Genomic DNA, 12,903 nt, shown 5'->3' with positions numbered 1-12,903 from the left:
AAAATTAGCCTTCTGATGTGCAGAAATCCAGTTTACATCTGCACATTATATATTAATTAGTGACTTACTTTCGGGATTTAGTGCTTCTGTAAAACATGTCTGTGTGTGTATAAATGTTATACATGCATCATGTGCTTTTTTCCGCAATATTTTTCCATCTTTCTCCCTCTCTTGTTTTCATCTCTCAGGCAGCAACTCATGCTTAGTACAATTCCATGGGCATTGGTAGGCCTCCTTGTCTGAGCCTTTACAGGGAGCCTGGCGGACTATTATACTGTGAAAAGCAGCATGGCTGATTCCAAGTTCCCCTTGCACTTCCAGTAGGAGTCATTGAATGTTAATCAGAAGTGTTGGTCTTCCTGCAATGTATGGTTCAGCCGACAGAGCATTTACTAACCAAGCCATTGTGCTTTTTTCAAAAATTCTGTTCATGGATATCTTCCCCATGTTTGTGAAAATCTGGATCTTATATACACTTGTATAAGTAGCTTTATGTAAGTGTGTTTCTGTCAGTTAGTTATCCAATGGATGTCCTATCCAAACAGAACATGGCTGCTGTTCTCTTTTGCAGGTGGAGTATCAGTGTGATGGGTTCCTGGAGAAAAACCGAGACACAGTACATGAAGAGCAGATCAACATACTGAAGGCCAGCAAGGTATAATGGCACAGCTCAGAATGCATTTACTTTACATCTGCACTGTAACCCAAGACTGATGCAGCCAGCTCCAGATTAGGCATGTTCCCAACCAGTTCCAGTCATAGCGATCCAACCAACTTAATTCCTTCCATGCACATATTCCCACAGCCCAGAATACCACTTGGAAATTCACAATCCAGGCAAATCCAATGATCAATGAGAAATATTTATTTCTCTGATGCTTCATATTTTCAATACCCAGCATTATGAATTATTTGCTGAAATTTGCCTCATGGCAACTGTGGAAGTTAACAATAACTACCACATTAAAAAAAAATACTCAATCCTATTTTCTTCTTTCCTTTCCTGAAAAAATTCAATAGTTCCATGGATACCCTTCATAAACCTAGCTCAAGTGGTACTTTTTGTATGTGATCCTGGACACTTGTTGCCTATATGAGCTTTTCTACCATTGGAGCAAGATAACAGAGCCTGATTCTGTTCTCATTTGTTGCTACATGTGTGCACTCTCCATTAGAAACAGCTGGTTATGTTTTTAATGGAGTTGTGGTAAAGCCTGGGTCTGGAGGTTTTGACTGTGCAGGAGCCTCAATGTCTTGCTGCTGACTCCTGCTCTCATCATGAGAATTTGGGCAACATGATTGATAGGTGTAACTGGATTCACCTTGTGGAGGAACGGGAAGCCTGGGCTCCCAGTTGCATTTGAGAATGGTACAGAGTAGTTTACATGGATTTTTATTCCCCCCAGGTTTACGCTAAATGTAAAAGCTGTCACCAGAGGCAGAGATAAACATAGAAAGATTTACGGTGCAGAAGGAGGCCTTTTGGTCCATTGTGTCCCTGCTGGCCGAAAAAGATCTATCCAGTCGAATTCCACCTTCCAACTCTTGATCCATAGCCCTGTAGTTTATGGCTTCTCATGTGCATATCCAAGTATTTTTTAAATGTGATGAGGGTTTCAGACTCTACCACTCTTTGAGGCAGTGAGTTCCAGACTCTCCCACTCTCTGTGTGAAAGAATTACTCCACAACTTCCTTCTAATCCTTCCACCAATTACTTTAAATCTATGTTCCTTGGTTATTGACCTTTCTGCGAATGGAAATAGGTCCTTCCTGTCCACTCTACGCCTTGATACATGTGGGCTAAGCACTCAATACAGTTTCTAGACTGCTAAAATAAAAACCCAGATTAACGAGTCTTTGAATTCATTGCTATTAGTGGGATCTGATGTGTACAAAATAGCTGCTGTATTTGCCTACTTAATAAGAGTCACTGCCTTTCAAAAGTGTAAGATATTGGGGGGGATTTTATGTGGGCGATGGGGGTCTTGGCCACCGGCTGAAGAGCCAGCGAGAGCCTCGCCTTGCCCCTTTGCGGAAAGGCCCACCGCATTATGTGCCAATCAGGCACTTTAGTGGACAGCGGCGGGCCTTCCCCGGGATTAAGGACCATGGGGACGGAAGTCCCGCCTGCTGAGAGCTGCCGGCCAATCAGAAGCTGGCAGCTCTGTACCTTTTTACAAAAATATATTTTATTCATAAAATTTTGTAAAAAAAAAATTACAAAACAGTTCAAATTTCACATTTCAGGAAAAGAGCAACAGAGATCAGATTCCTTCGATACAGGACACGAGTTGCCTCACAACTTTTGCCATTTCATTTTATATACAACATACATTTGCATTACACAGCAAAAGAGTTTTTAGTACTTACAGCCTGAGGGGTTTTACACGGGTTCCAGCCCCTCGATATACTGTGGCAGAAGGACCTTACACAGTGGCCTTTCCCCATTGAGCCTTGCGGCAGCTGCCCCAAGCTTTAGTGCATCCCCCAGCATGTAGTCCTGGACCTTGGAACGTGCCAGTCTACAACACTCGATCATGAACAGCTATTTGCTCTGGAAGACCAGCAAGTTTCGGGCAGACCAAAGAGCATCTTTCACCGAGTTGATGGTCCTCCAGCAACAGTTGATGTTTCTCTCGGTGTGCATCCCTGGGAACAGCCCATAGAGCACAGGGTCCTGTGTTACAGAGCTGCTGAGGATAAACCGTGACAAAAACCACTGCATCTCTTTCCACACCTGCTTTGCAAAGGTACATTCCAGAAGGAGGTGGGCAATGGTCTCTTCCCCACTACAGCCACCTCGAGGGTAGCGTGTGGAGGCAGTGAGACTCCAGGCATGCAGGAAGGATCTGACGGGAGGGCAGCTCTTTGTTTCCCCCCAAAATATACTTTATTCATAAAAATGTGGAAAAAAAGAAAAAATACTTGACAAAGCAGTTCAAAACATATCAAGTTGACATTCCAAAAAGTGCAAAGGAGATCAGTTTTCTTCAATACAGCAATGAGTTGCCTCACAACCCTTCCATTCCATTTTACATGCCATGTACATTTTACAGCAAACCCATATTTGGTGTATACAGCCCGGGGGTTTCCCATGGGTCCAGCTCCTCAGTTCACTTTGGTGGGAGGGCCTTACACAGTGGTCTTTCCCCATTGAGCCTTTGCAGCAGCTGCCCCAAGCTTTAGTGCGTCCCTCAGTACGTAGTCCTGGACCTTGGAATGTGCCAGTCTGCAACACTCAGTCGTGGGCAACTCTTTTCGTTGGAAGACCATACGTTTTGGACAGACCAAAGAGCGTCTTTCACTGAATTGATGGTCCTCCAGCAGCAGTTGATGTTTATATCGGTGTGCGTTCCTGGGAACAGCCCGAAGAGCACAGACTGCTGTGTTACAGAGCTGCTTGGGATGAACCTCGGCAAAAACCTCTGCCTCTCTTTCCACACCTGCTTTGCAAAGACACATTCCAGAAGGAGGTGGGCAACAGTCTCTTCCCCACCACAGCCACCTCGAGGGCAGTGTGTGGAGGAAACGAGACTCTGGGTGTGCAGGAAGGATCTGATGGGGAGGGCCCTTCTCACCACCAGCCAAGCTACGTCCTGGTGCTTGTTTGAAAGTTCTAGTGATGAGGCATTCTGCAAAATGACTTTGGCAGTCTGTTCGGAGAACCATCCGACAGGATCCACCATCTCCTTTTCCCCTAGGGCCTTGAGGACATTCCATGTAGACCACTGCCTGATGGATTGGTGGTCAAAGGTGTTTTCCCACAGAAATTTTCCCACGAAGAATAGGTAGCACGGCACGGTCCAACTGGATGGAGCGTTACGCGGCCATGTGACAAGACCCATCCTTCGCAATACCGGGGACAGTTAGAACCTCAGCACGTAGTGACACTTGGTGTTTGCGTACTGGAGCTCTACGCAGAGCTTGATGCAGCCACACACAAAGGTGGTCATCAGGATAAGGGCGACGTTGGGTACATTTTTCCCACCCTTATCCAGAGGTTTGAACATCGTGTCCCTCCGGACCCGGTCCATTTTGGATCTCCAGATAGAGCGGAAAATGGCTCGGGTGACAGCCACGGCGCAGGAGTGGGGTATGCGCCACATACAGCAACAACGTGAGCACCTCGCGCCTGATGACCAGGTTCTTACCCACAATGGAGAGAGATCGCTGCTCCCACATGCTTAGTTTATGGTGTACCCTGGCTACTCGCTCCTTCCAGGTTTTGCCGCACACCCCGGCCCTTCCAAACCATATCCCTAGCACCTTCAGGTATCCTGACCTGACGGTGAAGGGGACAAAGGATCGGTCGGTCCTGTTCCCAAAGAACATGGCCTCACTCTTGCCGTGGTTAACTTTGGCTCCCGAGGCCAGTTTGAACTGGTTGCAGATGCTCATCAGTCTGCGAACAGACAGCAGATCCAAGCAGAAGACGGCGACGTCAACAGTGTACGGGGAGGCTTTTACCTGAGTGCCGCCGCTGCCCGCATCCTTCCTAATGGACTCAGCAAAAGGTTCGATACAGCAAACAAACAAGACAGGGGAGAGAGGACAGCCCTGTCTGACTCCAGATTGGATCGGGAAACTTTCTGATTCCCACCCATTGATTGAGACTGCGCTACTGATGTTTGTGTAGAGCAGTTTGATCCAATTGCGGATTCCCTCCCCAAGCCCCATTTCGGAGAGTATGTCCATCATGTAGGTTTGTGATATCCTGTCAAAAGCCTTCTCCTGGTCCAAGCTGATGAGGCAGGTGTCCACCCTTCTGTCCCATAGATAGGTGATCGTATCCCTGAGTAACACGAGATGATCAGAGATCTTGCTGCCGGGTACAGTGCAGGTCTGGTCAGGGTGAATCACCAACTCCAGAGCAGACTTGACCCAACTGGCGATGACTTTGGACAGAATCTTGTAGTCAACTCATTAAGTAGTGAGATGGGCCGCCAATTTCTGATTTCCGTCCCCTTCTGCTTGTAGATGAGTGTGATGATGCCTTTCCTCATGGATTCCAACATGCTGCCGGCCAGAAGCATACTCTCATATACTTCCAGCAGGTCTGGGCCGATCCAGTCCCACAGGGCCAAATACAACTCAACCGGTAAGCCGTCGCTTCCAGGAGTTTTACTCGTCTCGAAGGACCCGACGGTGTTTGTCAGCTCATCAAGAGTTAGCGGTTTGTCCAGTCTCTCCCTCATGCTGTCATTTAATACCTCCGTGATAGATGACAGGAAGGACTCGGAAGCCCTGCTGTGGGCTTCACATCATACAGCCCAGCATAAAGGGATTTGCTGATCCTTAGTATGTCGGACTGCGAAGATGTTACCGAGCCATCCTCCTACTTCAGGCTGCTGATCACAGAGCTCTCTGTGTGTACCTTTTGGAAGAAGTAATGCGAGCACATCTCATCCTGCTCAACGGAGCAGACTTTGGACCGGAAGATAATCTTTGAGGCCTCCATGACAAAGAGCGAGGCCTGCTGGCTCTTCACCTCTGGGAGATCCTCCTTGACCTCGACCCCCATCGACTGCAGCCGGAGCAGATTTTGCATTCTTTTCTGGAGTTGGGACATTTCCCTCTGTCTCTCTTGCCCTCTGAACAGCTTTGAAGATAAAGAACCTCTTGATGTTCTCCTTGATCGCTTCCCACCAGCTGCAACCTTTGTAATCCCTTTTGAGTTCCTCAACGTTCTCTGGGGTTAGCAGTGCAGCATTGAGCTTCCATGTCCCCCTGCCAACCCACTTGTAAGTGACAGTTGGCGAGTAAGAGGCAGTGGTCAGAGAAGAACACTGGCTTGACGTCGGTGGGTCTGACCGTGAAAGCACGGGACACAAACTGGAAGTCAATCCTGGAACGGGCAGACCTGTCCAGTTTTGACCAGGTGTATCTGTGCTGGGCTCCGTCTGCAGGGTTGCTGAAGACATCATGCAACTTGGCATCTTTTACTGTTTCCATTCGGAATCTGAACGTAGCGTCCAGTTTGCTGGTCATCCTTGCCAGATCGTCCAGCTGTGTTAATGATGTAATTGAATGACCGGTCTGGATGTTGCCAGCAGCTGTGGGAGCTGCTGGAGGACCGTCAGTCGCTCACTGCATTGAGCCGGGGCGTACACGTTGATCAATCGGAGAGGAGCATTATTGTACATTATATTTGTTACGAGGATGCGGCTGCCTACCACCGCCTTAACTTCGAAGATGATGAGGTTACCTCCCTGCAGCAGAATACCCAGTCCAGAGGAACGGGAAACATTACCCCCTGACCAGATCGATGGCCCGTTGGACTACCATCGCGACCATTGCTTGTAGGTGCTGAGGTGTGGTATTCCACACTCCTGCAGAAACAGCAGGTCGGCTTTGACCTTGGCGAGGTAGTCCAAGGTTGAAACACATCGCGTAGTGGATTTAATACTACGCATGTTAATCGAAGCAATCTTTACACCCATTTTAAAGCTAGGCGTTGCTTCCCACACCAGTTGTCCTTGCTAGTCCCTGACCTTGGGTATGTTCCTGCATACTCATAGTGTACACAGGCTGTTTCACATTTTTTGGGCTTAGAAACCCCTCCTGGTTTCTCATGGGCGGTTTGTTCTGTTGGGGTGACATCGGTGGGGGGGGTCTTGTAGGCAGCAAGGATTGGGCTGTCCTCTGCTGTTGGTGTCTTTCCCCTCCTGTTCCTCCTCGAAGACATCACTGCTCCCGGCCTCCCGGAGCTGGAGTGCGCCAGGCGCTTCTTTGCTTATGGTATCCAGGAGCTTTGGGTTTGGGGCACGCTGGGCCCATCAGAGCTTCCAGTGCTCCGGAGCTGGGGGGGCTTTATCTTACAGCTTTTTTGAGTTCTGCTGCTTCTTTTGCAGCTGCCATCGTTCCGGCCCTTCCTCCTCCAATGAGGAGGAGCTGCCGTAATCTGTCTCAGACGGTAGCCTCCTCTTGCCACTGGTTTGGGTGATGGCCTGTTCCATCTTTGGAGTTTTTTTCTTTGTGGTTTTCCTTTGTACCACTTGCCACTAGCCAGTTTGTCCATCTACTGCCTCCTCCATTGATTCTGTCTGGTTTCCGGGCATGGGGTAGGTGTTCGGTTGCTGGTTGCAGCTGTCTCCCCTGTCTTCTCCTTCTCGGGTAGACTTTTCTTGCTGCAGAGAGGGTTGCTTGTCTCCTTCCCATTCATCGTTCCTTCTCCCGTTCTTTCCTTGGACCTTGCCAGCTGAGCGTAACTGAGGCAGTGTTTGGGGCAGGTTTTGTAGAGGTGGCCTGCTGCACCGCACAGGTTGCAGCACTTACTCTGTTTACAGTCCTTGGTCTGATGGCCTTCCTTCTTGCAGTTCTTGGAGGCGACCGTGCTGCAGTTGGCTGCCACGTGATGAAATTTGCCACAGGCGCAACAAACTCTTTGCTTCTCCGCATAGACCAAGAAGCCTCGACTTCCCCCGATAGCGAAGCTGGAGGGAGGATGGATGATGGCTCCGTTGGCATCGACCTTCAAGGTCACCTTGACCTGCCGCTTGCTGGTCCAAATCCCAAATGGGTCTTTGACATCAGTGCTGCTGCCGGCCACCTCAATGTACTGGCGAGGAAGGTGAGTACATCCACGACAGGAACGTGGAGGTTATAGAGGTGAATTGTCACCACCTGGTCGCATTGCAACGGCAGCGTGAAGAGCGGCTCCACTGTGAGGATCGACAGCAGTGCCTGGTTTCCCTTCTCCTTGAACACCTTCAGGAACTTGATACATCCTGCCACGTTCTTGAACGTCACGTCATAATATCCACTGCTGGGGAAGTCCTGCAGGCAGAAGATGTCTGCAGCTTGGAATCCACAGCAATCAATAAGGATTTTCTGAATCAAGAAGTTACGGTCAACAGGTGTGCCTCCTTCTTTCTCCTTCACCACCACCTGAACAGTGTTACATACTCCCTGGCCTAAAGTTCGAGAACTGGTTACAGCCATTTTACTCGAAACACACCTGGAACAGGGTCAAAGGCCACTGATCATGGTTTCTTCCCTGCCAGGGCAGCTCTTTTACTGAGCAGCCCCATTATAGAGGCAGTGGCTACTGCCAGTAATGCACTCACCCAAGGCCTAGGATTGTCAAGAGACCCAGGCCACAGTTCAGTCATGGTGGGAGGGGTTTTGCGAGGTGGGGGCCATGGGAGAGGGGGTTGGCAGCAAGGGCAGGGAAGTGGCTCTCAACGGGGACCCTCCTTCCTGATTCCAGGTCCCTTGAATGAGGGAAACCCCCCCCCCCCCATCTCCCTGGGAGCAGGTAGGCAACCCACACCGGTTTGCTTGTCATGCTCCCTGTGTGGCGACAGGACTGCTCGCTGCTGGGTAAATACTGGCGGAGGCAGGAGATAAGGCCCTTAATTGGGGCATTAATTGCCCACTTAAGAGCCTCAATTGGTGGCAGGGTGGGAAAGCCATCCACAGGCCTTCCCGCCATGGACCTAATTGGGGTGGAGGCAGGAAGGTGACGGGGTCCCTAACCCACCACCATCCCGCCTGATTAAATGCTCTCCATGCCTCCAAACTCACTGCGGGGGAGAGCATAACATCCCTCTCATTGTGTGCAAAGTGGTCTGAAATGGTTTGTTGAGAAGCATTTTTAGTATATATAGTGAGGTAGTTGTGATCTGTATCTAGAAGACACTGACTTTGCAGCAATATGATAAGGACAAATGTTTTGGTGGGGTAGAGTAAGACTTTGTGTGATTGAACAAAATTGAAAAGGAGGAATGCACATAGATTACATAATTATTTGATAAGGACAAAAACTGAGACATTCACGAGGAAAGGTGACTGATCAAAATACGCACTTGGGTACATGGTTTTTTGTATCAAATTTATGTGTGCACATCTATTTCCTTGACTATCTTTAACGTTATATCTTTGTCATTCAGTTCTGTTCAATGTTATTATTCTGGCGCTGCAGAATGAGTGTTAATTTAGTATTCTCACAGCAGGGTATATAGAGAGGGACAAAAACCTAAAGGGGTCAATTGAAAATACAAACTGGGAGGAAATCTAAATAAAAATATATTCATATTTCTCAGTGCTTTCCTGTTATAAATTTCCACATATTGGGCTCTGATGCATATATGTCCTAGAGACATTTTCCCTCAAGCAATTTCCCTCCAAATCGCTGAAGTGTCTCCAGCAATTTAATTGCTTAATTATATTTCTGTCATGTTCAACGTACTGATAATTCCTCTATGTTTTTGTTTGATCAACATGATTCTCAATTAGGTTTGATGCGATATCGTCTTTTACAGGCAGTGAACCTACAGTGCATTCTGTAGGTAGTAAATACTGCATCCAAGGTGAGCTGGTGGAGTTGGTGGATGTTCAGGCTCGTGGATGGATAAAATAGTTCCATCAGACTTGCTGGCGCCTTTGTTCTTTTTTACCTATAGCTAATTGTATTTTCTGTTATCATCAGTGAACAATCTATGGGTTAATTTTGTGCGTTCTATTGATAATCTTGGTAAGATTATTGGGCCAACTCGAAGTACCTTTTTCAAAGAGAACAGGCTGAAATTCTTACTGCTGTCCTCGTGATTTAAACTATTTGTCCTTTTTCATAGCCTCAAATGTGGGTTGACTTCCTCTGTGGTGAATGATTCAAATGGTCAATTTCTGAATTACTTCCAGGTTGATGAAAATCACTGCAAGAATTGACTTTAGATCAGATAATGAAAGTAGAAAATAATTAAAAAAGAGAGTATGTAGATTACATAACTACTCAATAAGGACAAAATAAGGATCTACGCTGAGAAATACATAGCTGGAGCAGGCAGGCAGCATTTCCACCCGCTGCTGAAAAATCAGTGTTGCTGATTATTTTTGTAAACCCATGGAAGTTGTTTAATGATGTCATGATGGAGCGATTTTGTTTTCTGATACTTACCTGTACTAATCATATAAGTTGGTTGCTTGCAGTCATTTTTAAAATTAACCTAATTTTAAAACCAGGTTGTTGCAATACCTTGCGCAGATAGTGTACGCGTAGAATTCCTGGCTTGGAAGCAGTGAAACATGAGAGATAATTCAATTTTATAAGTAATTGTGAAGGTTGTTGGTTTTTTTTCCCCCAGTATCTGTACAGATAGTTAAAATGGAGTCTGGAAACACTGATAATCTATTCCAAAAGTGGAAATGCATGTAGAAATGCTAAGTTTCACTCGCTGAGTATTACCTTCTAATGGTGTAAAAATCGAGAGTCAACTGTGATACAGAATGACTACTTTTATTTTAATAAAATCATTCCAGATTATTTTTTGGCTTCAAATGCTGAATCACTGTACATTTCAAAGTACATGAAAATGTGTCAGAAATTATCAAAAAAAAAACAAAGTTTTTCTGGAGGGCACACTCCAGACTCCCCAAATTAACACATTTTGCAACAAAAGACCTTATTTTTCCCTTTAGAAATTTCTAAATCCACCATTGCAAATTACACAATTTTATACTTCAGTTTCTTTCCCTATGATTCAACTGATCTGTGTAGATGCAGCTTATGCCATGCCCCACTGCATTCCTGTTAGAATTTTTTATATGTTCTATACAAGGATAGAGGGTTTCAGTTTTCAGAGAAAAACAAACTGAGCTGTGGAATGCAAACTCAAACACTAATAAAAATCCTGAAATCCGATGTAATAAAGAACAATTCGACTCGTTCAATTGCCTTTATTCAGGGCAGCTTTACACCACTTACTGAGTGGCCAGCTGTTTTAAGGTTTGTAACAGGTTTTTGGAGCTGTTCATTGACTTTTCTGAGTCTTGTAGACTGGCATAGATGTGTGTGCTACGAGAATAGGATTGTAATCAGGTTCTCAATTTGATATGAGTAGGACTCAGAAGAAACTTTTCTCCCGTAGAACCTGGCTAATGTGAATGGCATGATTGACTCCACTGCTAAATTTTCAGCAATGTAACAATAGGCTCACCACTGCCTTATTTTAGGTGTGTGGGATTGGAGTAGTGGTCTCCACCAGTCAATTACTGAGGTTGCTATGAAGTTGTCATGCGTCGATTTTAAAAAAAAAAGTATAACAGTAGAATATTACGAGTACTAACTGGGAGAGTGAGACCGACCTAGTGAACAATGGCAGGCATTTTGTTTTCCTTTCACAAAGTTGTAATTCCCAAGCACCATATAAATTGGGCAATTTTGTTAAGTAGCATATAATAGTGAATGCTCAGACCAGGTCTGAACATGAATCCAGGATTTATCTTGTTGGCACTATCCAGTCACATCATATTTCTAGCTGTAAATTTCCATCAGATAATGTAATATCTTCACATAAGCATTAATCACAACTGAAGTGCTGCTCCTAACTACTAAGGGTGCCATTATGCATATTGAAGCCATGCATTGTTGCCTAATTCTCCATTTTCCAAGATATAATATTCAGTGTGTAGAGATAATGGTATTAGCCAATTCAGTTGACCGGACAACATATTGGATGCAGAGGAATCAAGCAAGGCTTGGAGAGCAATTGCCCAGTTTATTGTAAAATATCTTCAGCCTCTCACTCCATGACTCACTGGATAGATGCATGTTGTGTTCTTGGCCTGAGTACTCTCACACTGTAGGTGTTCCTGATGGTTAGCTGTTCTATACTGATAGCTACATGGCACAAAGGAAACTTGTTTGTCTGCTGAGATTTCTCCATGATTTATTCCCTGAGAGCACTGACTCGTATTGGTATGACCTTGTAGGCACCAGTGACCCTCGAGGACCTCACCTGAATGATCTGGTGGGTATCTGGATGGTGAGCGCTGGAGGCTGTTTGACCTTGCGGGGATGGGGGGCGGGGGGGGCATGACAACCAGTTTTGATTTTGTTCTCGCCAACATGTCCCCACATTTGCACTTTCCAGCAATGCCAACTAGGTGACAGTCAGGAGTAAGAACCTGAGTGGCTGATTTTGTGCTACCACATCCCACCCCCGCCCTCCCACCTTCTTCCTAACCCATGGACAGTGCATTCAGTTGTTGCCCCATCTGAGATCAATCTTGGCACAGACCAGGAATTGAAATTTGGATCTTTCAAATTTATAAGGCGCACTTCAACACTAAGGCATTGGCAGAGCTTCTCTCTGACTTATTGGTTTTCTGTATTCTCTTCAGTTATTTGTTGAAAAGTAATTACTTCAGGTCGTGGTGGGCCAGCGATAAATAACTTGAGATAACCCTGTGGAGAAAAGAAAACAGGTACTCAATGTCTGATACTTTAATAATATAGCTGTGAGAAGATCTCCCTTTGGAAAAAAAAGTGTTAAGATATGGGTGAATTGCTTTTAGGCTCAATTGTTGGAAAACATTTTATTTCTTAACTGAAAAAAATCTCATGAAGTTTGATTAGCTTGTCAATGAAGTTAAATAAATCCATCATTTTTTACATTTTCTTTTTATCAGCTGCTGGCAGCTGGTTCAATAACCTTTTCTGTCAACTGGCCACTCTGCATCGTGAGTTGATTTCCCGTGAGCTATTTGTCAGTGTTTTCCTTCTGTATCAGTAGACATCAGTCACAAATAATGGCTCCTTTGAAAATAAATCAAAAAATGAAGAGTTGGCATTCAAACAGAAAGCGTGTTTATACGTTGCGGTCTCTACGGGAAGGTTGTATAACATTTTCACCCTTTCACTTCAGAGACAAAGCACTATTCATTCAGCACTGCATTGATTGTGAATGGACTGCTGTGTGTAAGTGGCAGCAGGTGAAGTGAATTGCAGATTTTCTGAGCTTTTGTTGCACCATTCCAGCTGAGTTCAATTGCAGAAATCTATCTCTCCCATAAACACAGCGCCATCTGCTTTAATATTCTGGCTTAATTGAAGTGATGCTCAGTGAATAAATGCATTGCATGGTGTGGTACTGATCAAGAAAATCCCAGTTTTGACCCAT

At 45.6% G+C, this 12,903-nt stretch overlaps 1 protein-coding gene across 1 annotated transcript in view; it reads left to right on the top strand.

The window, feature by feature from the left end:
* Window positions 1–12,903, top strand: part of myo5b (myosin VB) — a 398,451-nt gene that overhangs the window by 250,103 nt on the left and 135,445 nt on the right. The window contains exon 14 of the mRNA XM_068030536.1: window positions 572–655. Coding sequence (XP_067886637.1) covers window positions 572–655 — 84 coding nt within the window. The remainder of the gene's footprint in view (window positions 1–571; window positions 656–12,903) is intronic.

This window comes from Heterodontus francisci, chromosome 1 (assembly GCF_036365525.1).
Source record: "Heterodontus francisci isolate sHetFra1 chromosome 1, sHetFra1.hap1, whole genome shotgun sequence".
Taxonomy (NCBI): Eukaryota; Metazoa; Chordata; class Chondrichthyes; order Heterodontiformes; family Heterodontidae; genus Heterodontus; species Heterodontus francisci.
This window is presented reverse-complemented; position numbering and strand designations above follow the sequence as displayed.